Source organism: Schistocerca piceifrons, chromosome 1, assembly GCF_021461385.2.
Source record: "Schistocerca piceifrons isolate TAMUIC-IGC-003096 chromosome 1, iqSchPice1.1, whole genome shotgun sequence".
In the NCBI taxonomy this organism is placed as follows: Eukaryota; Metazoa; Arthropoda; class Insecta; order Orthoptera; family Acrididae; genus Schistocerca; species Schistocerca piceifrons.
In genome coordinates, this window is record NC_060138.1 from 1,169,249,752 (window position 1) to 1,169,275,553 (window position 25,802).

General features: G+C 37.1%; 1 protein-coding gene across 4 annotated transcripts; it reads left to right on the forward strand.

The window, feature by feature from the left end:
- On the forward strand, nt 1-24,086 carry LOC124781442 (transducin beta-like protein 2). 4 transcript variants are annotated; one of them, XM_047253865.1, is made up of 7 exons: nt 29-559; nt 810-1,019; nt 9,292-9,515; nt 11,308-11,494; nt 12,716-12,901; nt 20,634-20,819; nt 23,696-24,086. In XM_047253865.1, the coding sequence occupies exons 1-7, from the start codon at nt 424-426 to the stop codon at nt 23,914-23,916; spliced, it is 1,350 nt and encodes a 449-aa protein (XP_047109821.1). In that variant the 5' UTR covers nt 29-423; the 3' UTR covers nt 23,917-24,086. The 4 variants fall into 4 exon arrangements, with proteins under 4 accessions (XP_047109820.1, XP_047109819.1, XP_047109818.1 ...); XM_047253864.1 differs by lacking the exons at nt 9,292-9,515; nt 11,308-11,494; nt 12,716-12,901; nt 20,634-20,819; nt 23,696-24,086 and adding an exon at nt 2,015-5,321 and having other exon boundaries at nt 1-369; XM_047253863.1 differs by lacking the exons at nt 9,292-9,515; nt 11,308-11,494; nt 12,716-12,901; nt 20,634-20,819; nt 23,696-24,086 and adding an exon at nt 2,018-5,321 and having other exon boundaries at nt 7-559.
- Nucleotides 24,087-25,802: the final 1,716 nt, after the last annotated feature.

The window sequence follows — 25,802 nt, forward strand, 5'->3', positions numbered from 1 at the left end:
AGAAGGCTGAAATTAAGCCGCGAAAACGAAGTCACCTCAGCAGTCAGTTGCAGACCAGCGACGGAGTAGTAAGGTGGATTCCGATTTGGGTGCACATAGTTCGTCCGTATTTGTTTTTGTTGCACATCAAGTTTTCGAGTGTTGTAATTTGAAATTACTCTGTGGGAGTTAAAATTTACCGAGAAAGTTGTTTCTGAGAAGCCTTGAGTTGAAAATGCAGTGCCAGAGGAACTGGCAGAGTGCAGCGGCTCATAGCGGTACAAGGGCGAAACAGAACAGTCATCGGAGCAACTCCCGCTAGGCAGCATCACAGCAGTGTCCCGTTCCCGCCATTCGCCGTAGCAGCAGTAGCGCATACTACTTAGTCAGGTGCAGTCTGCCGCAGTGTTTGGTTGAGAGAAGATCTCGTGTTCTAATTTTTACATGATGTCGGGCACCGGTAGTGGAATTCCAGATTTTCCAATCGTAGTGTTAACTTTCTTCGTTGGGCTTACAGTATTTGCTGTAGTTTATATATCGAAGTTGCTTAAAGCACCTGCAGCTGAAGATTCAACAAAACGTAAGAATTGCATAGTCACATGTCTGTAAAATAATTTCGGATTGGGATCTGTGTTATGTTTAGTGCTGTAGAACCCACGTTAAAAGTCGCGTTTAATCATTATTTTGTTAAATTAATGGGGTAACGATTTTAAGCACATGTCGCCGAGCACGTGTTCATGTTTGTAATCGCTCAGTACTTTGTTTTGCTTCGAATTTTTGTAAGATAGGTATTGTTGTGAAATTTTATTATAATTTATTTTTCTTTACAGGTAAAGAAACCGAGGTAACGAAGAAAGAAAAACCAGCAGCAAATGTAACACAAAAGCCCAGCAAGAAGAAACACCAGGAAAAGTGGACCAGAGATTCCAAGCAAACTTTTTCTCATCCGTGGCTGTTAACATCACTAAAAGGACATAGTGGAACTGTCTTAGATATGGATTTCAGTAGCAACGGGAAATATCTTGCAACTTGTGCTGAAGGTAAGCTAAACTTTCTGAAAGCAATAAGTTATTCTTAAGAAACTAGGGACATATTGTTGAATTATACTATATGGAATAGGCGTAGTTATGTGGGATATGCTGGTGCTGCATTCAAATGCATAAGTCCGTCTTCGGGAGGAGGTATAGGTGACTCGAAAAGGGTTTCATGATATTAAAGATTTTACTACTTTTCGATATATCACGGTACGTTACACGAACGAAATGGACATGATGATAAATTTATTATCTTCTAACTTTCATGCCGTGTATGTTATGCTACTGCCGGTTGAAGCCCATGCTGCTACCCACAAAATTCGTATATGGAAAACTGTGATTTGTAGTAATAAATAAAGGTTGTAATAAGACTTATTAAACGATATGCGCATTGGTTGTAATCTATTCCAAGCTGTCACCAATTATAAATAGGCTATTTAAAGTTCAGGGAATGCACCACTTATGTATTTAACTAAACTGTGATGGCAAAGTTTCATATTTTCTATAGTCTAGTTGTAGGTGGGGTGTAATGCTTCTTCAGGAAAATTGTTGGAAATGACAACTGTAAGCTGTAGAATAGAACATACGAACCTTTTAACTGAAATCTATAGTGCATATAATTGTAATGCACAAAATTAAGATTGTGGTCTTCATAGATTTCAGATTGAAAGCAAATATGTGATGCACTACACCTGTTACTTGGAAATAGTTTGCAGTTTTGTATTAGAGAGGGGGGGGGGGGGCAGTGCGCATAAAACAACGTAGGCCTACTTCGTTTTTGGGGGCAAACATGAACATTTCGTTGGTGTTGCAAATCATACAGAGATAGATGTTCACATAATTTTATAACTTTGTTCACTGTTATGAATTTGCTACAAGCCAATATAATTCATAGTGTAGTTTTGAAGGTATATTTGCATGAGCGATGTAGATTGTAGATATAAAGGTCACAGTCAGTTGAACTGATTGGTGATTGATACCCTCTTTCTATTGCACTAAAGAAGACTCTGAAGAGCTTGATCCTGGTGGAGAGGGCAGTGAGCAAGGCAGTGGCAACAGCAGTGGAAGTGAAGCCAACAAAGAGAACAGCCCTCAGGGCCAAACAGATGGCAACCAGAAAGGTGCTTTGCTAACCCGTCGGCAGAAGAAGAATCGCACACGTCGAAATGATGGGTCTCCTCTGCCTCGAAACAACATTGCAGCTAAGAAGAGCAAAGCGAAAGCCCGGCGCTCTGGTGTCGATAGCAGTGGGAAGCGGAATGGAGCTCCAACACTTCGCCAACATGCGAAGCTGAATTTGTCGGACAGTGACCTTTCAGTGCTTCTTAGACATTACCTCCTCAGCCCTGACCAACTACTTGGGTTGGGTTATCCTGTTGAGAGTGCCTTGTACCCAGGGAGAGCAATAATTTACAAAAATCCGCCATCCAGCTCTAATCCCAATAGCAGCAATGTGTCTTCCTGTATGCAAAGTCCAGACCCCCTCAGGAGTTCATCTCATTTGTTTGATGTGAATGCACGTGAGTTTGTGCCTATGAGTGCAAGATTAGGAAAAGAGCCTTGTTGTCTAAAAGAGGACAATGTGCATGTGAAGAATGAGAATCTAAAAAATACCGTTTTAATTACGGATTTTGTGAAAAAAGATCAGCCTGGGATGGACTACAGTGAAATAGGTGCTGAATGGGATGCCAGCCACAGTACAAAAAGTGAAAAAAATTCCCTTAGTACAGGCAGTGATGGTGACAGTGCTGACAGTGGTATCAATAGAAGTGGTGGTGAAGAAGGGAGCAGTAGTGCCTCACAGGAAGCTTCAGATGTTGACGGTGTCATTGAAGAGGATCAGGGAATTGTTCCTGAAATAAAGCAGTCCACTGTGAACAGCAGTGAAAGAAAACACTTATCAAAAGTAGCAAAAGCAGAAAAACTGTGTGTGAGTGAGGAGAAGAAATGTGTTCGTTGTGGTCGTGGTTTTTTTGTAACAGAAGATGGTGAATACTTAACACAAGAGCATTGTCTCTACCACTGGGGTAAGCTGCAAAGAGTTGTAAGTGCACCATCAAAGGCGTCATCAATGTCTTTGCGTATGGAATACAGCTGTTGCCACGGAAAGCCTAGCAGCAAGGGATGCACAACAGCAAAACTACATGTGTGGAATGGTGTGGGGGTAGGCATTAATGGACCGTTTGATAGTTATGTTCGGACCCGCCCACGGAGAACACATCCTCCGGATGGAAATTATGGTGTGTATGCTTTGGACTGTGAGATGTGTTACACAACACGTGGCCTTGAATTAACAAAAGTTACTGTTGTTGCACCTGATGGACGTCTTGTGTACGATTGTTTGGTGAGACCAGAGAATTACATAATAGACTACAATACTCGGTTCTCTGGTATCACAGCTCGTGATCTCAATAGGCGTGGAGCAACCAAGTCCCTGAAAGATGTGCAGAATGATCTGATGGGCTTCATAAATGCCGATACCATACTCGTAGGTCATGGGCTTGAAAATGATCTTCGTGCCTTACGCATTATACACAGCACTGTGATAGACACTTCAGTGGTTTTTCCACATTATTATGGATTGCCTTACAGACGATCATTAAAATCTTTAGTAGGTTGTTTACTTAAGAGGGATATACAGCAAGACTCGTCAGGACATGATAGTTTTGAAGATGCAAGGGCTTCCATTGAATTGATGCTGTGGAAGGTCAGAAAAGATTTTAGAGCTGTTTTAGAAAAATAGTGAGAGTTAATCAGTGCCTCTTTTGTAATGGTTTCTCACAAGGTGACAAATGCCCAGAGTGCATAGAACACTTTGCAACTGCTCAATTTTCATGTTAATGGAAACCTTCTAAGAACTGTACTTAACTTCATTACACCAATATTTTGGAGGCTTTCTTTGAGCAATTAGTGAGAATATAATGTACACTGAAATAGATCTGAAAGTGCATTATCTAGTTGACTGTTCGTGAATGCTTGCATTTGAATTTGTTGCTGTGAGATATGCATGCATTCCTTGATTCTAGTCAGATTTTTGTTCCTTTTAATGCAGTTGTGCCATTTTACTTTGGTCAACTGATTTCTATGAATATAGATAAATTCATTCTTTTATTATACTGCCATTCATTTTTGTAGCAGCTGTGAAGTGTAATATAAATTGCATAGCTAATTGGCAAATATTTTATGTACTGTGAAAAGTCTTTGTCACACTTGTTCTGAAATACTTTTTAAATAGGCTGTGGGTGGGAAACAGTAGTTTCAATTTTTCAGAAAAGTATTTGCAAAATTTGTATAACGTTTTCTTTTATATCAGATTTTCTTGAGAACAGACTGTTGGAAGATGTCACCCCCCACATTTTTTGTCGAGGCAGTGTTCATTCCTTGTCTGTGATTGATATAGATTTTTGAGCTGTGTTGTGTATGCACTTAAAAAGACTGTTGTGAGTGAGAAGCACACTTGAGTGTGTAATGTTTTTCAGTTCCATTGTTACGAAGTGACCATTATTTATATTGTGTGATTTGTTGGATTTTGTAGTGAATGGAACTTTGTGTGATTCTGTTTTGTAGAATGTTTGTGTTTTTCGTGGCAGCATTTGAGAATAAGTTGTTACAAGAAGTTGCTAGCTCTGAATTGCCACCTCGTTAATCATTTATTGACAGATGTGTTCGTCTGTCTGAAGCAAGTAAGAGGCAGCAACTGTAGCTTGTTAGTACAAAAACTGTTATGCAGAAATTTGAATGGGAAAAAAGCAGTCATCTTTTTATTATAAAGTTGTTTTATAGTATGTTGGAAGATCATTCTTTGAAGCTGTGTTTATTCTGTATCAATCAAATTTAGGTATCACACAGCTGGCAGAAATGACTGTTTAGCTTGTAATAGATTGTATGTGTGAAATAATTTGTGTAATTTTGTCAGTGATGTGTTAAATTATTTATTTGTAAGTCGTTTTGAAGATCTGCATTTTTTATGTTTTCACCTTATGTTGAACCAAAACAGTATTCTTGAGGTCTTGATGACTGCACATGATACTTTGCTGGTCTTTTGTTTGGAAGGGCCTGCCATTTGAGTTACTTTGTATAGGACGAGAGTATCTTTGATACTCAACAGTTGCTAGGGTTTCCAGTTATGTAATGGGAGAAAGGTTGTTAATTCTTAGATATTGTAAATTGTCATATAAAACTTTTGTAGTTTTATTGGCAGATGTGTATTTTTTCCATTTATTATTCTGTTCTGGTTGGAAAAAAACTTGTATGTAAAGTCTTTTCACCAATTTTTGTACGATTAATAAAAATTTGCATTTAAAATTAGTGCCAGATTCTTACTGACTTTTGATTCCAGTTATTCCTATAGCTTGTTAAAGATTTCAGTGTATGGAATTTGCTGACACATCAAAGCTGTGGAATGAACTTATCAACATTATAAAGTAACAATATACTTTCAGATGTGCCTCCTTATTTCCTGTTGATCTCACAAACAGCCACCAATGTTGCACATTCATTATTTGCACGTGACGACAGTGGTCATGTCACAATAAAACATATGATCTGCTACACTGAAAGTACAATGTTTGTCTTTGGTCTAAAATTATTTTCATTGGTTGCATAAAAAACATTGCACATGTTCAGCTAGACACCTCATTTTGAGAGTTATTGGGTATTTCTTATAGGGATCAGTGCAGGCATTATTGGCAGTGGATTCTCATTGGGCACACTGTTAAAATGTGCTGTATAATATCAAATTTTTTTTTGAGAGGATTTTATCAAAATGAGAACTATTCATGTGTAGGTTATAGAGGGAAGAAAGTTATATTTATTGGACCATTCCAATTTGCCGATGATTGTTTATTTGGAGGAATAAAGAGACAAGTTTTGTTCTTTAATCACTGCCCATTCAAAACACATTGGTGTCCAGTTATACCCCAGTAATCATCTATGTTGGGAGTTTCACACTTTTTTTAGGCACTGGTCGGTTGCAGTTACAGGCTACAGCAATATTCGGCTCTTCAGAGGTAGGTACTACAAGAAGTAACTTTGATGTGAAACTACATAGAAAAGGCTACACCTTACGAACATATAGGTATAAAAAGAACAGAAATGTAGAGGGCACTCTTGCAAAGTAGTGTTTCGTGATGAGATTGGTTTTGCAGCACAACTGAATCTTTGAGTGGTGGTTGTTGTACTGAAGGCCTGTAATGCCAGAGAAGGCAAGTGTGGTTTATATTGTCATTTGGTCATTATGTAGTAAATGCAGAGAAGTTCTAATGCACCACTAACAGTAAAATTGTTGCCCAAATGTTGCAGTAACTTTGTTTTTATTAAAAAATTGGTTTCTTCAGACTGGCTGCATCAAATTTCGGGTAGGTTTCTATTGAAAATGGTGACAGCAACCAACTACCATTAATTATCCCTCTTATGGAAAATTGGTTTCCCATAGTGGTGGAATAATGCAGCGTAAACCAATCTTAAGCAAAGTAATTTGCTTCATACCTCCTCCCCTTCCAGCAGCTGACGCCAAGCTGTCGGAACTGTTTAAACAGCAGTTAAAAATAAACTGACATCTGTAGCTGAATCTCAAGTCAGTTCAAAGCTAGTAAGAGATGTATCTGTTAATTTGTCTGGTTTTTATTTTGTTTATTGATCCACCTGGCATTTTCCATTGTTTGAAATTATCATCGGAGAACTCACTTTCTCATGAATTAAGTCGCACTTGATAGTGCCACATTCTCTACAGGGATGAATTGGATCGAATTCCTAACTTACTGCCACATCTTTTCTGTTGGGCACGTGCTCATATCTTGGTTTTTCATACAGCATATGTTGTGCGCTTAATAAATTTCCATATAAAAGTACACTAATACAGTGTATCATCAGATTGATAGAGGTACTTCTAAAGCTTGTTGATGGTGTTAGTGTCTCAGTACTCAATATTCCACTACTCACTATGAAAATTTATCTCTCTTATGCAGAAGTTCTTTTTTTTTTTTTTTTTTTTTTTTTTTTTTTTTTAAATTACATTTTAGCTGCTGTCCGTATAAAATCTTCACTGTCAGCAATCAATGACCCTTTAATAATAAATCTAGGCAGATAGTACTTCTCCAGTGGCAAAGTAAACCATATCTATTTCGGGATTAATGTTGCTGACACTTATCATTGCCCTAGTAAGTGCTGCCCTTCCCTCATTCTTGCTGTATTACATGATCAATTAATTTAGTGCTGTGTTCAGTGATGATAGCTGCCTGAGCTGGAAAAAACAGAGGAACATAGAATGCACAGGTTTGGAAAAAGAAAAGCGCAACTGAATCGTATTAAATTCACTGTTGTCAGCAGTAATTTGTGAGCTGAGAATCTTAGGCTGATAGGAGGTGCTGTAGGTAGAAATATACATATTGATAGGAGGTTGCTAAAAATCAAATTTTAGTGGTGGAAAAGATAATGTTGTACATAAAATATGTGATACTATGTGGCTGAACACACATTGATTACATAGGATTAATGCAAATTATCACAAATGTGAGATGAAACTATAAAATAATAACTGACAAAATGAAGATTTTTGTGAGAAACACAGTACCCATTGGTACTCTCGTTCCATAGCAATATTTGCTTAAATGTTGTGCTTTCTGGCACCAATTTGCCATCCTCAGATGTATGTCTAATAGACTACACTAAGAAGTAACTTGTAACTGAAGATGGCAGCATGCTTTCAAAATGTTCCGTGCTAAAGTAAACATAACTGTAAAATGTGATTGAGGCAGCAGATTGTATTGTTTATAAGATTGTGAAGAGTGTCACAGATCTCACCCACAGCCATATAACATGGATACATTTAAAAGAAAAGACTGGTTACAAGTGATACAATTTACTGTGACAATCAGATGTAATAGCAACATTGATTTTAACATGATTTGTGCATGTGCCAGAGAATGCTGGTGAACTGGCCTCCTTAAACCATTTACTCTCGTTGTGAATTATTACAAAACTTATAATAGGAAGAGCTTGATAATACATTGATTATTGCAATTACGTTTCAAATTCAGGTTTGCTGTTAATAACTGTTAAGGGAGTTAAGATCTTACAACAAAACTGTTATGTGCTTTAGGACAAGTAAGATAAGCAGGTAACTTAAGACCAAGCAGAACATTATATTGTGTGCTGAGGAATGCTGCAGAATAGTTTTAGATGTGGATGGAAGTAACACAACCTTGGAGAAATAAGAATTGGATGGAACAAAGCAATACCTAAAGGCTATTGATTTTTGTTGTGTGGAAGCTATTGACACGACACTAGAATGGTGAAAGAACATATATTAGGAACCATATCTCAAATATCCCCTGGAATCACTTTTAACAATTATAGCAAGTATAGTGATATTCTTGTAATGAGGAGCATCTCATAGTTGCTTGTATAGCCAGCTCTCATGATTGTACAACTTAGTGTAAACCATAGTGTATTCAGTGATAGACCCCAGTTGTAAGCCATTAATCTAAGAACTCAACAACAATTTTTCTCAGTTTCTCAAATGACACCTTTGTTACATACTTGAAATTTCTATATTTATTGTAGCCAGTCTTTCCCTCGTCGTATAGGAACATACATCCATTTGATAATGGTCTTCCGTGAAGTAGAAACTAGTTGCAATTTGCCAACAAGTAGAATCGGTTGTAACTTAGACTGTTACCTTCATCATATGTTACAGTTCATATATTTTCAAGATGCAAAGTAGACAGTGAGAACCCCACCATATTTGCTGAAAGATTATGTATTTGTCTCATGACTTTTTCTCTACATGTTTCAAATCGTAAAAAAGGAATAAGTCTGCGCCTGAATGATTTCTATAATCTTCTTCTTGTGTATAATTCTTTATACGTACTTATATTAACCATTGGCGCTTATGTATTTTCCTGTTCAGATAAGTAAAACAAGGGAAAAAGAACCATTCGCATATAGTGTATCAATGCACAACATCTTTTTTTACTTATCTGCGACTCATTTGTCCTTTCTGTATACCGTAATATGTCTAGATTTCCTTCTCCTCTACTTTTTTCTGTATGCTGTGCATCAGTCTGCTATAGAGGTGTAGTTACCTTTCCCTTATTTTATGTATTTTTATATCTATCAATATCCATTATTCTTGTTATTCAGATACTAGTTTTCCCCACATGTGACCTGGCTGATCTGAAATTGTATTAAAGACAATTCAGGTATCCATATTGTTTTGATGTTTAGGTGGTTTTAGATGGTGTTCTTAATGTTTAGCTGCTTTTTTTCTGTGTTACAGATAGATCAATATTTTTGTGGAGTACTAAAGATTGGAATCAAAGAGAACATAAGTTTGTCCGAATAAATGTTGAATATGACCATGCTACCTTCATAAAATGGAGTCCAGATTCAAAAGCTTTTATCATCCAAAAAGATATGGAAAATGTAATTGAAGTTTACAAAATTTCAAAGAAGGCTGATGGCTGGATAAGTGGTGCTTCCAAAGCAATAGAATTTCCGAAGGTAAGATGGATGCTTTTGGCTGTTGTATATAAATCCATTATCATTAAACGAGTTCTTTTATATGTTAATTGAAAACCAAGCAAAAAATAAATGTATAGTAGTGCACTCCAGAATAACTACATCACTGCAGTAATGGTACATAAATATGAAAGTAAGTTTAGATAGTGTAAGAGCAGACCATTTAACTTTATTCGTTGATGAGTTTGTTTAATTACAATATGAATTAGGACTGCTTACTAAGATGTGGTCCAACGTATCAGCTGTTGACTGGAAGACTCATTTGGTTAGAATATGCATTAAGGACTGTGATTCATATGATACCGAACTAAGGTCTCATCTGAAAGTTATGTTGACCAGTTACAAGGATAAAATCTCATGGCGATGAGCAGAGGCAAACTTTTAGATTCTTTGAACACAGACTAGGGAATCAGTAACATGAAGTTGTCATAGCATCATTGAGCATCAAATGATATTGGCATAAAATTGACATGAAAATTTATGATGATGGTGTGAAGGAAGTAGCTTGCATGACAGATGATGCAAGGTGGATGTAAGCAACACTGTTTTATGAAATTGTCTCACTGTGGAAGGTTAATCCTTTCAGTCACCAAACAAATGCCAAAATTTGATAATTAATCCTAAAACAGAAAATAAACTGAAATAGGTGGTGATGAAGTAGGAAGACAGATGCCGGGCATCTAATTTACCCTCATTCTAATCAGTCTAGTAACCTTAAGAGTCATAAAGACAAACCATGGAAGAGTTTCATATTCCCCAAGGTTTTGTTTAATACCTATGAGAACATCACACAGATCATCATCTAATTCATATTGCAGACAGTACAACGTAAGTGTTGCATATCTCGTGCAGTAAACTGTAACTGGAAGAGGGGACATTTCTGTAAAGTGATTTGATGAGACTTCCAATTTCACACTCACTCACTCATTTATGTATCTGTTACTTCAGTATGTGTGTGACATGTGAAAGTAGGAACTGAATTGCCAAACAGTTGCAGAGGGCAGAATTTTATATTTCGGCTGTTGTATTATTTTCTGCAACTCCACTGTCATTATAAAAACTGGCGGATAAGAATTTACTTTTGAATTCGTGGAATGGTTTTCACATGGTTTTCCTTATGCTCATATCAGCCCTGTTCACCTTTTGTTTGTCAACGAGGATTCACTTTTATTAGAGAGTACTTTCTGATTTTGTAGTAACTTTGATAACTTATTAATATTGTTGAATCCTGGTGGGATCGTCCCATTCCTCACTTTATACCACAGCTCAAACTTATCACATGGTCAATAAAGAAACTAAGTTTATGCCAGAGAAATACTACGTTTCGCATCCCAGGACTGAATGCTTTCTTCTGACTGCTCAAGTAGTTTCTAATCATTATTTTGTTGCCCTTTTTAATCACAAATATTTTTCTACCATTTGTAACTTATCATCAACAGTGATCAATAGCCGTTATAGCGCATATGTGTGGGTGCATGCTAATTTGTAGTATGAAGTGATTTCTTGGACATGCAAGAAGTGCTGTTGGTTCATGAAATCGTCTTCACTTCTTGGCTCATATACAGACACATTGCATATTGTGTATTATCCTGATTTGTTTTATATGGTTCCTATAAATAACAGACCAAGTCCTCAAGTCACTCGATGAAATCCAATAAGGGTGTTGCTTTCGTTTTGAACTATGTTATTCATTGACAGAAGGCAATTCCTGCTATGTGGAAAAATAACTTCTATACATGTTGGAATATTTTCCGAAAAATATTTATTGTTCCAGCTACATGAAGAAGCTGTTATTGGCCTGGGAATTGCTTGCAGTGGAAAGTACATTATGTCATGTTCTAACAAAACTGATCTGTTGATTTGGGACCTTAAGGGACAACAACTAGCCAAGGTTGATACATACCTTATGAATACCCATTGTGCAAGAATTTCACCTTGCGGAAGATTTGTGGTTGCTTCAGGTATGTACAATATTGTAGAAATCTCTGCAAGTGTCTTGCAAGATTCACGACACAATGCATGGCAATAACAATTTAAGAAGTAGCTGTCCCTGTAGAGTGTATGCAAAGAACTATGGTTCATTCATAAGTAGTGATTTTGTGAAATATAAGTAGAGTGGCAGTTAAATTTAAATCAAATATATTCTAGGCAAACCTTAATGGAGGTTTTGTTGTTATGTTTATTTAGATTATTTTTCCAGTAGCTTGTCAATGTTGAAGGCTTATGAATGCGAGGTCTTCACCTCCCAATATCTCCTGTACCATAATCTTGTATACTGTAATTCATTTGCGTTATAAATAAATTCCTGTTATCATTTGCCAGTACTGCATTGTCTCTTGCCTCATCATCTCCACGTGAATATGCAGCACAAAATTAAGAAAAAAGAGGACTATACTCCAAACTAAAAAGTGAATCCAACAGCAGCTTCATCCCAATTCAAAAGACAGACATTTGAAAATGACAACAATGCTGTACTTTACTGCAATGTTGTGGTGGATACAAAATAAATTGACATTTTAATCCAACCAATGACAGCCCGTATGGCACTGTGTTGCGATTCAGGAAGTATGTAGCACACCAGTAACTTCAGTAATACCATAATCTTTTCTTGTCACCAGCTGACACTAAATAACTTACTTTTCCTGAAGATGTATATTAAAATTCTGCCACTTAAAATCTTACAGATTTTTCCAAATACAAAACTGTGGTTTGAAGTTCAAAGTACACTACGCAGTAGAAGAGAGGAAATTTGATGGGGGAACTGCGTTACTGGATAAGTAAGCTGCATAAGGGAAATACTAATCCCATACTACACAGTTGATTTCTGTTAGTTGACTGTGCAGACCTACTGCCACTCCCTAATATATTCCATTTTATAGCATGATATAGAAGTGAACGGTGAATATAAAGCTCAGAACACTGTGTAGATATTTTTATTTGTACATTAATTTCTTGTATTTCCACGGAAAATTTAAAGTCTTTGTAATATGCATTTGTCTGTTTTTGTGTACCACTTGAGCTACAAAAGTAATTTATTCTGTCAAAATATTTGTATGTCTTTCTTTGGTTACACCTTACCCCAGTTAAAATGCATGTTTGTTTATCTGGACACAGTAAATTCTTGTTGCAAAATTATTAGCTTATAATAACACATTGTTTTCTTCTGTGTCCTCCATTTGTAGGATTTGCACCAGATGTGAAAGTATGGGAAGTTTGCTTTAGCAAGACAGGAGAATTCAGCCAGGTCAGTCGAGCATTTGAACTTCAAGGACACTCTTCTGGAGTGTATGACTTTGGATTTAGTGCAGATTCATCTCGTATGGCAACTGTTTCAAAAGATGGCACTTGGAAGCTCTACGACACTAACAGTGAGTATTAAGAGCTGGTATTTGCAAAAAGGTTTGTCACTTGCTAAATAATGTTCCTTACAGAAAAACTTTTATTTTCAGGTGGAACTTAAATCTTTCAGATTTGCTCCATAACTGATACTTCTTCACTACTATCCTGAACAATTTACATTTCATACTATAAATGACATATAGACAAAGTTAAATTTGCACATCATAAAGGAAAGGACAGATGGAGTTGACATAAATAAAAAAATTAGTTTACATATTTTATGTAACTTTATGTATACACAATATATAAATGGAAGTGCTAAGTTCTGTCTGATAAATGCATTTTACAGATGTTCTAGTAATGGAATTTTTTTGAGGCACGAACTTCTATGTGAACAGCATGACAACTGAATACTGATGTAGTTATATTTATGTTAGGAATTTTGAGGAGTACTCATAAAGCTATGAACAAAGAACTGTAGAAGTGGAGGAAGAAGAGAAAGGTCTCAAATAACTGCAATAGCAAATAATATTTTAATTCCGTAACAGTTGTCAGACGGGAGAATTGTAGGGTGCTAGTCTGAAAGGTGTAGGAGGGCACAGACTAAACTGGAAGCTTTTGCCGGTTTACAGATCCACACACATTAACTTTTTAGTCATTCAGAGACAGCGTAAATTCAGTAGTGCATAAATACCCTGATTGTGAGACTAAAATAAGAGAGATTAGTAATTAATTGTATCAAAGGAAGGTTAAATCGAGAAAAACAATATTGGCTGGTTATAATTAAAGTGCAGCTACTCAAGAAGGTCCAGTGAGGCCTATAGTTATCGTATGGCAACAAAACTTGGTAGATATGTTAATGTGGAACCAGTGTATGCTGGAGAACAATGTTCCAGTTTCAGTCATCAGGTGCAAATGTGGCACTGTACACTGCTTATATGACAGGACTGACAAGCAATAACGTGAGTGAACAGTATGCGTATGGAGAAGAGAGAGCATGCACTGTTAGTAAAACTGTTTTATGTGAATGGCAGCAGTAACAGTGCTGCATGGAGAGTATATTGCCGACTGATGGGTCAGAGTAGAGGCCCAATGTCTTTAAATGGTGTAAAGAAGATGAGAATGAAATTGGTCCACACAGGTGAGCTTGGTGTTGTACCTGGAAGCGGAAGGCTTCCTTCCCAGTGGAAGTTATTGTTGATGCTTCTGTTGCTGTAACTGACCATGGATAATATGCCCTGGGTGGCGCTAGTGCTCAAGCTGTGTTCAAGAATCGTCCATCCCATGGTCAACAGGAAAGTTTTGCTGTCCATTTTTACATTGGTTGGCATGGGAAGAAGTTGATGACATGTGGCTGTGCAATATTCTGTGGAGTGACAAGGCACGTTTTACACTACAGGGTGCAGTGAATACATTGCCAAATTTTGGGTACTGTTAAATGACATGTTATGCACAAAGAGCCATTACACTCACCATATGTGACTCTTCGGTGTGGATTCACAAGGGCCTTAATACTTGGTACATTCCTAGAAGGGAATAAACCCAGAAGACCTGTCAGGTGACATCTGCACATTACCGAGACCACCTTGTACAGCATGTTATTCCTGCTTTGAAAGAGCAGAACTTTTTGGAAACCACTGTTTTCATGCAAGATGTGGCAACACCTCATATTACTCACACAGTAAAAGATCTGCTTAATGCATCTTTACAAGAACATGTTATCCTCAGAGGTTTTTCAGATGCATGGCCTGCGAGATCAGCTGGACTTAATCCATGTGACATTTGGCTCTGATGATACCCAAATGAACTCTTTTACCAGGGGCATACTCAGTCTCTACCTGATCTAAAGGCCAGTATACAGGAGCATGTTGCTTAGATTCCTGCGGAACAGCTGTGAGCAACTGTTTCATGGATGCTGCATGTCTTTGATGTCTCCGGTGTCAACATTATGCCTTTCTTACTTGTTTGATCTTTTCTGCTCACATCCCACACCAAGTCCATTACATATCAAAATGTGTTTGCGTGTCATTCTTACATTCACAGCACCGGATTGACACTTGCTGGAAAAAATTGGAGCTAATTTTATCCACTGTAAATCAGTTCCACATTAATGCATTAGCATACCTACCAAGTTTCAGTGCTACACAATGACTACAGCCCATGCTAGACCTCCGTGAGTAGTTTCACTTTAATTGTAACCATCCGGTACATTTTGAGACGGAATTTCTATCCAATTTTTACCTTCAGGAGGGAAAATATGTAGCACTACCAACAGACAAATAAGAAAGTAAAGATGGCACATATCCTAGTTTTCAGGATTAATAGCTTCTTCCTTGGGGAGAAGAAAAGAGTATGCTGAAGGTTAAACAGGAAACATGTAACTCAGATCGCAGGATAAGAGGGATCCACCTGTAGTAAAGATGAAGGAAGATAAAAATGAAAGGGGAGGTGTCAAAGAGAGTGAGTCAGAGCTGGTACATTGGTGAAAGAGTTTAGAGTGGATATAGACGCATGGCTGCAAGCAAGGGGTTAACTACAGCCATAATTTTTCCCGGGGGCATGAAGGTTTACTGTATGGTTAAATGATGATGGCATCCTCATGGGTAAAATATTCCAGAGGTAAAATAGTCCCCCATTCGGATCTCCGGGCGGGGACTACTCAGGACGACATCGTTGTCAGGAGAAAGAAAACAGCCGTTCTACAGATCGGAGCGTGGAATGTCAGATCCCTTACTCGGGCAGGTAGGTTAGAAAAATTAAAAAGGGAAATGGATAGGTTAAATTTAGATGTAGTGAGAATTAGTGAAGTTCGGTGGCAGGAGGAACAAGACTTCTGGTCAGGTGAATACAAGGTTGTAAATACAAAATCAAATAGGGGTAATGCAGGAGTAGGTATAATAATGGATAAAAAAATAGGTGTGTGGGTAAGTTACTACAAACAGCATAGTGAACACATTATTTTGGCCAAGATAGATACAAAGCCCACGCCTACCACAGTAGTACAAGTTTATATGCCAACTAGCTCTGCAGATGATGAAGAGATTGATGAAATGTATGATGAGATAAAAGAAATCATTCAGATAGTGAAGGGAGACGAAAATTTAATAGTCATGGGTGACTGGAATTCAATAGTAGGGAACGGTTCAAATGGCTCTGAGCACTATGGGACTTAACTACTGAGGTCATCAGTCCCCTAGAACTAAGAACTACTTAAACCTAACTAACCTAAGGACATCACACACATCCATGCCCGAGGCAGGATTCAAACCTGCAACCGTAGCGGTCACGCGGTTCCAGACTGTAGCGCCTAGAGCCGCACGGCCACTTGGGCCGGCATAGGAAAAGGAAGAGAAGAAATGTAGTAGGTCAATATGGAATGGGGCTAAGAAATGAAAGAGGAAGCCTCCTGGTAGAATTTTGCAGTGAGCATTACTTAATCATAGTTAACACTTGGTTCAAGAATCATGGAAGAAGGTTGTATATAGGGAAGAGTCCTGGAGATACTGGAAGGTTTCAGATAGATTGTAGAATGGTAAGACAGAGATTTAGGAACCAGGTTTTAAATTGTAAGACATTTCCTGGGGCAGATGTGGACTCTGACTACAATCTGTTAGTTATGAACTGTAGATTAAAACTGAATAAACTGCAGGGTGATGGGATCTGAAGACTGACAGAACCAAAGGTTGCAGAGAGTTTCTGGGAGAGCATTAGGGAACGATTGACAGGAATGGGGGAAAGAAATACTGTAGAAGAAGAATGGGTAGCTTTGAGGAATGAAATAGTGAAGGCAGCAGAGGATCAAGTAGGTAAAAAGACGAGGGCTAGTAGAAATCCTTGGGTAACAGAAGAAATATTGAATTTAATTGATAAAAGGAGAAAATATAAAAATGGAGTAAATGAAGCCGGCAAAAAGGAATACAAACGTCTCAAAAATGAGATCGACAGGAAGTGCAAAATGGCTAAGCAGGGATAGCTAGAGGACAAATGTAAGGATGTAGAGGCTTATCTCACTAGGGGTAAGATAGATACTGCCTACAGGAAAATTAGAGAGACCTTTGGAGAAAGGAGACCCACTTGCATGAATATCAAGAGCTTTGATGGAAACCCAGTTCTAAGCAAAGAAGGGAAAGCAGAAAGGTGGAAGGAGTATGTAGAGGGTCTATACAAGGGCGATGTACTTGAGGACAATATTATGGAAAGGGAAGAGGATGTAGACGAAGATGAAACGGGAGATATGATACTGCGTGTATAGTTTGACAGAGCACTGAAAGACCTGAGTGGAAACAAGGCCTCCGGAGTAGAACACATTCCATTAGAACTACTGACAGGCTTGGGAGAGCCAGTCCTGACAAAACTCTACCGTCTGGTGAGCAAGATGTATGAGACAGGCAAAATACCCTCAGACTTCAAAAAGAATATATTAATTCCAATCCCAAAGAAAGCAGGTGTTGACAGATGTGAAAATTACTGAACTATCAGTTTAATAAGCCACAGCTGCAAAATACTAACATGAATTTTTTACAGACAAATGGAAATATTGGTAGGATCCGACCCCGGGGAAGATGAGTGTGGATTCCGTAGAATGTTGGAACACGTCTGGCAACACTGCACCCTACAACTTATCTTAGAAAACAGATTAAGGAAAGGCAAACCTACATTTCTAGCATTTGTAGACTTAGAGAAAGCTTTTGACGATGTTGACTGGAATACTCTCTTGCAAATTCTGAAGGTGGCAGGGGTAAAATACAGGGAGCAAAAGGCTATTTACAATTTGTACAGAAGCCAGATGGTAGTTATAAGAGTTGAGGGGCATGAAAGGGAAGCAGTGGTTGGGAAGGGAATGAGACAGGGTTGTAGCCTATCCCCGATGTTATTCAATCTGTATATTGGGCAACCAGTAAAGGAAACAAAAGAAAAATTCGGAGCAGGAATTAAAATCCGTGGAGAAGAAATAAAAACTTTGAGGTTCACTGATGACATTATAATTCTGTCAGAGACAGCAAAGGACCTGGAAGAGCAATGGAATGGACAGTGTCTTGAAAGGAGCATATAAGATGAACATCAACAAAAGCAAAACAAGGATAATGGCATGTAGTGAAATTAAGTTGGGTGATGCTGAGAGAATTAGATTAGGAAATAAGACACTTAAAGTAGTAACGGAGTTTTGCTATTTGGGGAGCAAAATAACTGATGATGGTCGAAGTAGAGAGGATGTAGAATGTAGACTGGCAATGGCAAGGAAAGAAGAAGAGAAATTTGTTAACATTGAGTATAAATTTAAGTGTCAGGAAGTCATTCCTGAAAGTATTTTTATGGAGTGTGGACATGTACGAAAGTGTAACGTGGACGATAAATTGTTTAGACAAGAAGAGAATAGAAGCTTTTGAAATGTTGTGCTACGGAAGAATGCTGAAGATTAGATGGGTAGATCTTATAACTAATGAGGAGGTATTGAATAGAAGTAGAGATAAGAGAAATTTGTGGCACACTTTGATTAGAAGAAGGGATCGGATGGTAGGACATGTTCTGAGGCATCAAGGGATCACCAATTTAGTATTGGAGGGCAACGATGAGGGTAAAACTCGTAGAGGGAGACCAAGAGTTGAATACACTAAACAGATTCAGAAGGATGTAGGTTGCAGTAGGTACTGGGAGATAAAGGAACTTGCACAGGATAGAGTAGCATGGAGAGCTGCATCAAACCAGTCTATGGTCTGAAGACCACCACCACCACCAGCACAACAACAACAACAACAACAACAACAACATAGACGCACAAAGACAGCCACTTTGCTTTGCTCCATGCACAAACAGAAAACTGCAGGAAATGGCTAAAGCTGGCACAAAGTAACCTCTACCAAGCAATGTGCAGATTTTATATATTGATTGTGTGAGTTAAAAGTGTGGTGAGTATCTCGAATATCAGAAGGTGGGTCATTGTAATCTGTCTAGTCCAAACATAAAATATAACACCCTAACATCCATTTTCAGGATCTCATCTTTCTTTGTAAAAGGCTATGAATTATGAGGAAAGAAGGAGAAAAAAAGGAAAATGTGACAAAAGTATATAGAGAATGAATAGATGTACAGGTACAAGGGGAAGGTAAATTAAATCTTTTGATGAGCGGGGTGAATGGAAATAAATTTGTAATTGTAAAGACATGGAAGTCGTAAAGAAATACAGTGAATAAATTTTAAGTAAATTAAAAAAAATTTAAAAATTGACAAGAAAGAGTAGAAAACATGAAAAATAGCAGCTTGTGATAGGTGAAGAAAAGAGTAGAAAATGTTAAAGCTTGATAATAGTTTAAAACAAATGGAGAAAAATATAGCAATAGAGAGAACAACACACTAAGGTAGCAAGAATAGAAGGGAGGCATGATAAGTAATAAGTGTTCGTTTGGGCTATATTCAAGTTGTGAGCATTGGGTGCAACTCAGGAATTACTGTACTGGGCAAGATTTTTTTCATTGAAGCTTTTTCTTAATCATTTTTATTTAGTAATTTAATCGGGCAAGAAGAAATAAATTGATACTTGAAGCAGTGCTAGTTGCAACCCAAGTTCTCTTTTAACTATGAGGCAGTTTTCATACAAGAATAGTGTGAAAATTAGATGACTGAGATAGTTCTGATGACAGTGAAATGAGAAATGTGAAAATTATAGTGAAAGCAGAACAGTACTACAAATCTTCTGCAGCAAGTGATGATCTGTCAAAAAAAAAAAAAAAAAAAAGAAAAGACAGCTGGACTGTGATGAGTCATACTTTACAAAACCACAATAAGTATTGATATTTTACATTATTTTGTGTGTTGGTTGTATAACTCCTATTTGTGGCTCATAAAAGATTTGCACAAAACTCTGTTGTTGTTTGTAAGCACATTCATTCTGTAACACACAACGGATAAGTAGCCTAACACAATCTCAATTTCATATGGCCCGATATGGAGGCTTGCAAACAGTCATTCTTTCTGCACAGTATTCACTAGTCAAGTAGGAAAGGGGGAAATAGGAGTGATACGAGAAGTTCCTTCTGTGATGCACAATGAGGTGGCAAAATAGAGGTAGGCCTATATGGAATAATCTTACATTCACTCAGAACATAAAACTTGAAGAATAGGCAAGGATGGTAAGGAAGTTAATGGAGACTCACTCGTGGACAGTTAATGTGTCGATCATAATGTTTCTGGCCTTTAACCCAGACTTAAAATATGTTGAATAATTTCAGAAAAATCCATAAAATGCATGCGAATGATTGTAATGGTCCAATAAAATCTGCAACTTAACATAATATAAGGAAGTCTGGCTAAGTAAGGTTGAGCTATGTTACATTAAAATGCCATGTAAACTGTAAGATATTCATTGAGTCAGACCTTGTAGGATGAAACTTTGAAGGCCACTGTGGTTTGATAAGTAAACTATAGTGTTTATACTTTTATTAAATATGTATAGATACATATAAGTGTGAGTGTTAATATTTTGCACTTCTCTTACCTTACACTATTTCTGAATGTTATTCATGCATAACTTTGCATTGGAGATCCACCTCATAGGGCAACATATTCCAAACAGTAAATTAGGCATATAGATGTAATAATTTCAGGGGTGCATGTATCTGTTTGAGGCTACATAAAAATTGTCTATTGGAAGAAAATAAGATTAGTAAATGATGAAAGGTGATACATCTCAACATTTTAGGATTTTGTCTGCAATTGTATTACTTTGGTTTTGTTTTTCAATAATTTTTTTATTTTATTTTTCAGTTGAGTACAAGAAAGGAGAAGACCCTCACTTGTTAATGACAGGCAATTATAAACATGAAAATGTCCCTGCTCGTTTGGCCTTGTCACCAAATGGCGATGTAATTGCTATTGCCAGCAACAACAAGCTAATGTTCTATTCTGCTCTATCAGGAAAATGTGACAAAATAATAGAGAACATTTATACAGGTACAGAAGTTTATGATTTAACTGGGAATACCATTAATTTATTTTTTATATAGTACTTTTTGGTAACTCTTAGTTTCTGTGTAGGCCTACTTCATTATAATCATAATTAATTTCAAGCAAGCTGTTGGACTAATAAAATGCTACAGGAGAATTGCAACAGCAGGCATAAATTCCAGAATGCTAATAAAGAGTTCCAGGGGAAGCAGTATGTTAGAGAGGGAATAAGTAGTAGTAAAGCATCATAAATTACTGTACTTTCTGGTGATAAAGTGGCAAGGGCTAGTAAGAGAGAGCCTGAAGATTACCAGAAAAAGAAAATTGTGCAAATTTATCATCAGTTAATTAGCTTCATGTCCATGGATCATTTATATGATAAATCATAATTATGTGGAATTAGTCATTTTACATACACATCACAACTTAATTTTTAAATATGGCTGCATGTTGAACATTTATAATTTTTTTTATTCTACAGATGTGAGTTAGTAATTTGTATCCACCACCTCTTACAAATTATAGTAATAGAAATTTTTCTGCGGAATAGAATGAATTGTCAAGGAGAAACCTTTTTAGTTTGTTTTCAAATTTTACTTTGCTATCTGTCAGACATTTTATGTCACTGAGTAAGTTATCAAAAATTTTTGTTGCAGTGTTATGCACCCCTTTTTGCACTAAAGAGAACCTAAATGTGGAGGAATGGACGTTATTTTTCCTTCTGGTATCGTAATTATGTACATCATTGTTCCTTCTGAACTGCAGTGAGTTATTTACAACAAACTTCATGAAGGAATAAATATGTTGTGAAGCAGTAGTCAGAATGCCCAACCCCTTAAACGGATGTCTACAAGATGATTGTGGTGTGCACCACATATTACTCATACAGCATGTTTTTCAACAATGAAAACTTTCTTTCTTAAAGTTGTGTTACCACTGATCATAATACCATATGACATTATTGAATGAAAATATGCAAAATATGTCAACTTACTGATTTGTCTTTCCACAAGATTTTCAGTGATTCTTAGTTCAAATGTGGCTGAATTGAGATGTTTTAGGAGTCCCAAAATGTGCGTTTTCCATTTTACATTCTCATCAGTATGAACATCTAAGAATTTTGAAGTTTCCACCCTATTTTTATTCTCTCACAGCGTGTTATTCTCATCATTGGTTTAGTACCTATAGATAATTGAGGGCGAGACCATTCATGGAAAACTACTCGATGATACTTTTACGAACATTGTACTATTTCTTCTGTTACTCTATGATACTTATATTATTAAAATACTAGTGCCATCTAAGACAGAATATCATTTACGTATATGCTGAATAATAGTGGACCTAAGAGTCAGTCTTGGGGAAACCCATATGTGATTTCTCCCCAGTCATAAAAATTTCCGTGGAGTGCATTGGTTGAATTACTAAGTACAAATTTCTGTAATTTTTTGGCTAGATATGACATTATCCACTTTTTGACTATATCATCAGTCCCATAAAAATGCAATTCTTCATGATGAATATTGTGATTCACAAAAACAAATGTTTTAGATAGGTCATAGAAAACACCAACTGTTGATGTTTTATTATTTAATGCTTGTAAAATTTGGTGAGTGAACATGTAAATGGCATTCTTGGTAGCACAACTCCTCTGAATTCCAAACTGTGATTTGCTGAGGATATTATTGTTGTTTAGGTTAGATGCTGCTCTAGAATAAATCACTTTTCAAAAATGTTGGAAAATAAAGTCAGCAGTGAAACAGGTTGGTAGTTATTGACATCTATATGTGTATGTTTCTTTTGGAGAGGTTTGACGATAACGTATTTCAGTATCTTTGGAAAAATGTCTTGAGTTGGTGATCTTCATCATCAACATTTAAGACTGATTATGCCTTTCAGCGTTCAGTCTGGAGCATAGTCCTCCTTATAAAATTCCTCCATGATCCCCTATTCAGTGCTAACATTGAGTTGGTGATGCATTATATATTTCAGATAAGACAGGGCTTATTATATGGGAATAACTCTTTTGTACTCTATTGTATACACTATTAAAACCAGACAAGCTTTTATATTTTGAGATCTGTATGTAGTTGTTTATTATTTTTATTCACTTTCGCTCCCCTACCTTCTTTGTTTTCCCCTTCTTCTTTTATATTTTGTCAGCATCAGCACCTTGAGACTCTTGCATTTTTTTTTTTTACTCATTGGTTACCTGTAGCTCATTGTTAGTGTTCTGGAATTTACATCTTGCCCATTAAAGCTCATTGTTACCTCAAGTTCCTGTCTTTGCACCATGTGTTTTCCTATTACTTGGGATTTAGAGTGCATTTTCATTTCATTGATAACTGAAACATCTTTACTGGTCTTCTCCCAGTTTTCTGTTTCCAAGCACCACTTACTAAAAAGAATTCCAAAACATATAAATCCAATTTCGGTGTGTTAATTTGTGCAATTGTCAGCCCAATTCTAGTTGTTCCTGTTTGCAGAGCTAAGAAATAGATTACCATCTTCTGTTTGTTATACTGTTTATAATAATTTTTACTTCGATGTTTTGAATTTATAACTTTACTTAAACAACAGTTATGGAAAGTATAGATTGTTACTCACTGTAAAGATGACACATTAAGTTGCAGACAGGATCAACGAAAGGACTGTTAAACATTAGGTGTGTGTGAGGTGAGCTTGCTTGTTTGACTGCATGCGTGTTTTTCTTTTATGGTGAGGGCTTTGACCAAAAGCTTAATTTGAAGTCTCTTTGTTGTGCCTATCTGCAACTCAATGTGTCACATTTACGGTGAGTAGCAAAGTACTCATTCCATAGTTGTTGACAGTCCAACCTGGACTTTCCAGTGTTTGATTTTAACTTTACTTAATGTTTTCAGGCCCAATAACTGCAGTACTATTTGACTCACTTGGAAAGTATGTACTCACAGCTGGGGAGAGACATGTTAGAGTGTTCCATAACGTGACAGGCTATCGAACATTTATTGCAGCCACTAAAGAAAAGTTCCGTCAGTCAGTTTCATCAGCCCAGAAGGAAAGAATGACTAAACAGATTGAGGAAGCAGAAGTCTTCTTGAAGAGTATAGGCGAGAAAGCCTGAATTTGCCTACAGTTGTTAACAGAAGATGTTATAATCTGATAAAAAAATCCAGATGAAAGCAATATTTTTTGCATTATAATTTTTTACAATATTTTCTAATACAGACTGTCATTAAAATGGCAGTAATTTTGTACTGAACAACATGACATTAAAAAATTCTGGAGCAATAATTCGTTTTGAATTTTGAATCACCTGTAAGTTACATTATTTCTTCTTTCAGTATCTTTTTGTTACATAATGCAAAATACTTCCTTTTTTCATTTTTATGTAATAACAACACAGAAAAACTGCAAGGACTGGATGAAAATATGGAAACATCAAAAACACAACACACTGCCAAACTTAATACAGTGTAGGAAACCCACTGGCATTCAAAACAGCTTCCAATCATCTCAGAATGGATAAATACAGGTTCTGTATGGTTTTAAAGGCAACCTTATACCATTATTCCTGCTTTGAGAAATGGTAACTGTGGTGGCCTGGGGAGGTACAACTCATTCTAGTTCTTTCAAAACCTGCACTGGATGATGTAAGCTGTTTGAACAGGGACCCTGTTGTCTTGGAACAGAGCATTAGCATTGGGTGCACATTGTATCATGGAATGGACCTGATATGCCAAAATGGTCATATAATCTGTGGCAGTAATGTTACCTTGCAAAGTACACATGGAATCTGTGACATGGCTGTCCAGATCATCATCGAAGCCTCACCATGTTTCACTCTTGGCCTGTATACTCGGCAAAAGTTGTAAACAGTGTGAAACAAGACTCATCAGACCACATGACTTTCTTCCATTGTGTCATAGTCCAGGTTTTATGGAGTGAGCACCACATTTTCCTGCTACGAGCGTTTGCCTCACTAATGTCTCTTTGTGTTGTTTTGGTGCTGACAGGGTTTGCAAGTGCGACATTCAATTCTGCAGGGATTTTTACAGCATTCATCCTCTCCATTTTTCATCACAAGCCTCTTCAATGACCATCTGTCACTATCATTGAACACACACACTCTTGTCCGAGTTGTGACTTCGCGGATGATGTTTTTCAGCTTTCCCGTATGCATAATAAATCTTTGACATGGTACCTTTTGAAAACACCAAACACTTCAGCTCCCTTGGTTAGAGAAGCACCCACCGTATGAACACAAACAATTTGCTCACATTTGAATTCTCTCAGCTCCAACATACTGCACTCACTTTGGGGAATGATGGTAAGGCAAGGTTTGAGTTTAAGAAATTCCGGAAAGTTAACCTACGCAATATCCTCATCCATTCCTATGCAACCCCTGCTCCAAATCCTTTGCCTCATGGCTCATATCCCTCTAATAGACCTAGATGCAAGACCTGTCCCCTACATCCACCTACAACCACCTACTCCAATCTAGTCACAAGTGTCACCTATGCCATCAAAGGCCAGGCTGCTTGTGAAATCAGTCGTGATCTACAAGCTAAGCTACAACCACTGTGTTTCCTTCTACGTGGTTTCAGTTGCCTGAGACTGCAATCGTGTGATTGAGACGTATTTTTATGCATTTTTTATCCATCACCATGGATCCTTAGGAGACAATAAGTTATTAGCTATCATTATTGAACTCAAGTGTGATTCATTTCAAACGGGACACAGGTAATACTCTAATGCATGTGGAAGTTTGAAGCATTTAAGTGTTTCCTGGCTGTAAACAAAGGGTCACTATATGTGTATTTCTGGAAAAACACTTCCGATCATTTAGAAAACTTCATTTGAGAAAGCTTAACAGCTGCCTGCACAGAAGAAGCTGCAGAAGAGTTGAAGTCAATATATGAAGAAAAGACATGGTTCAGAAGCAAAGCTAACCAAGAAGATACAGTGCATTATGTACAAGTAATGGAAATAATAAATTTTGTTCAAACC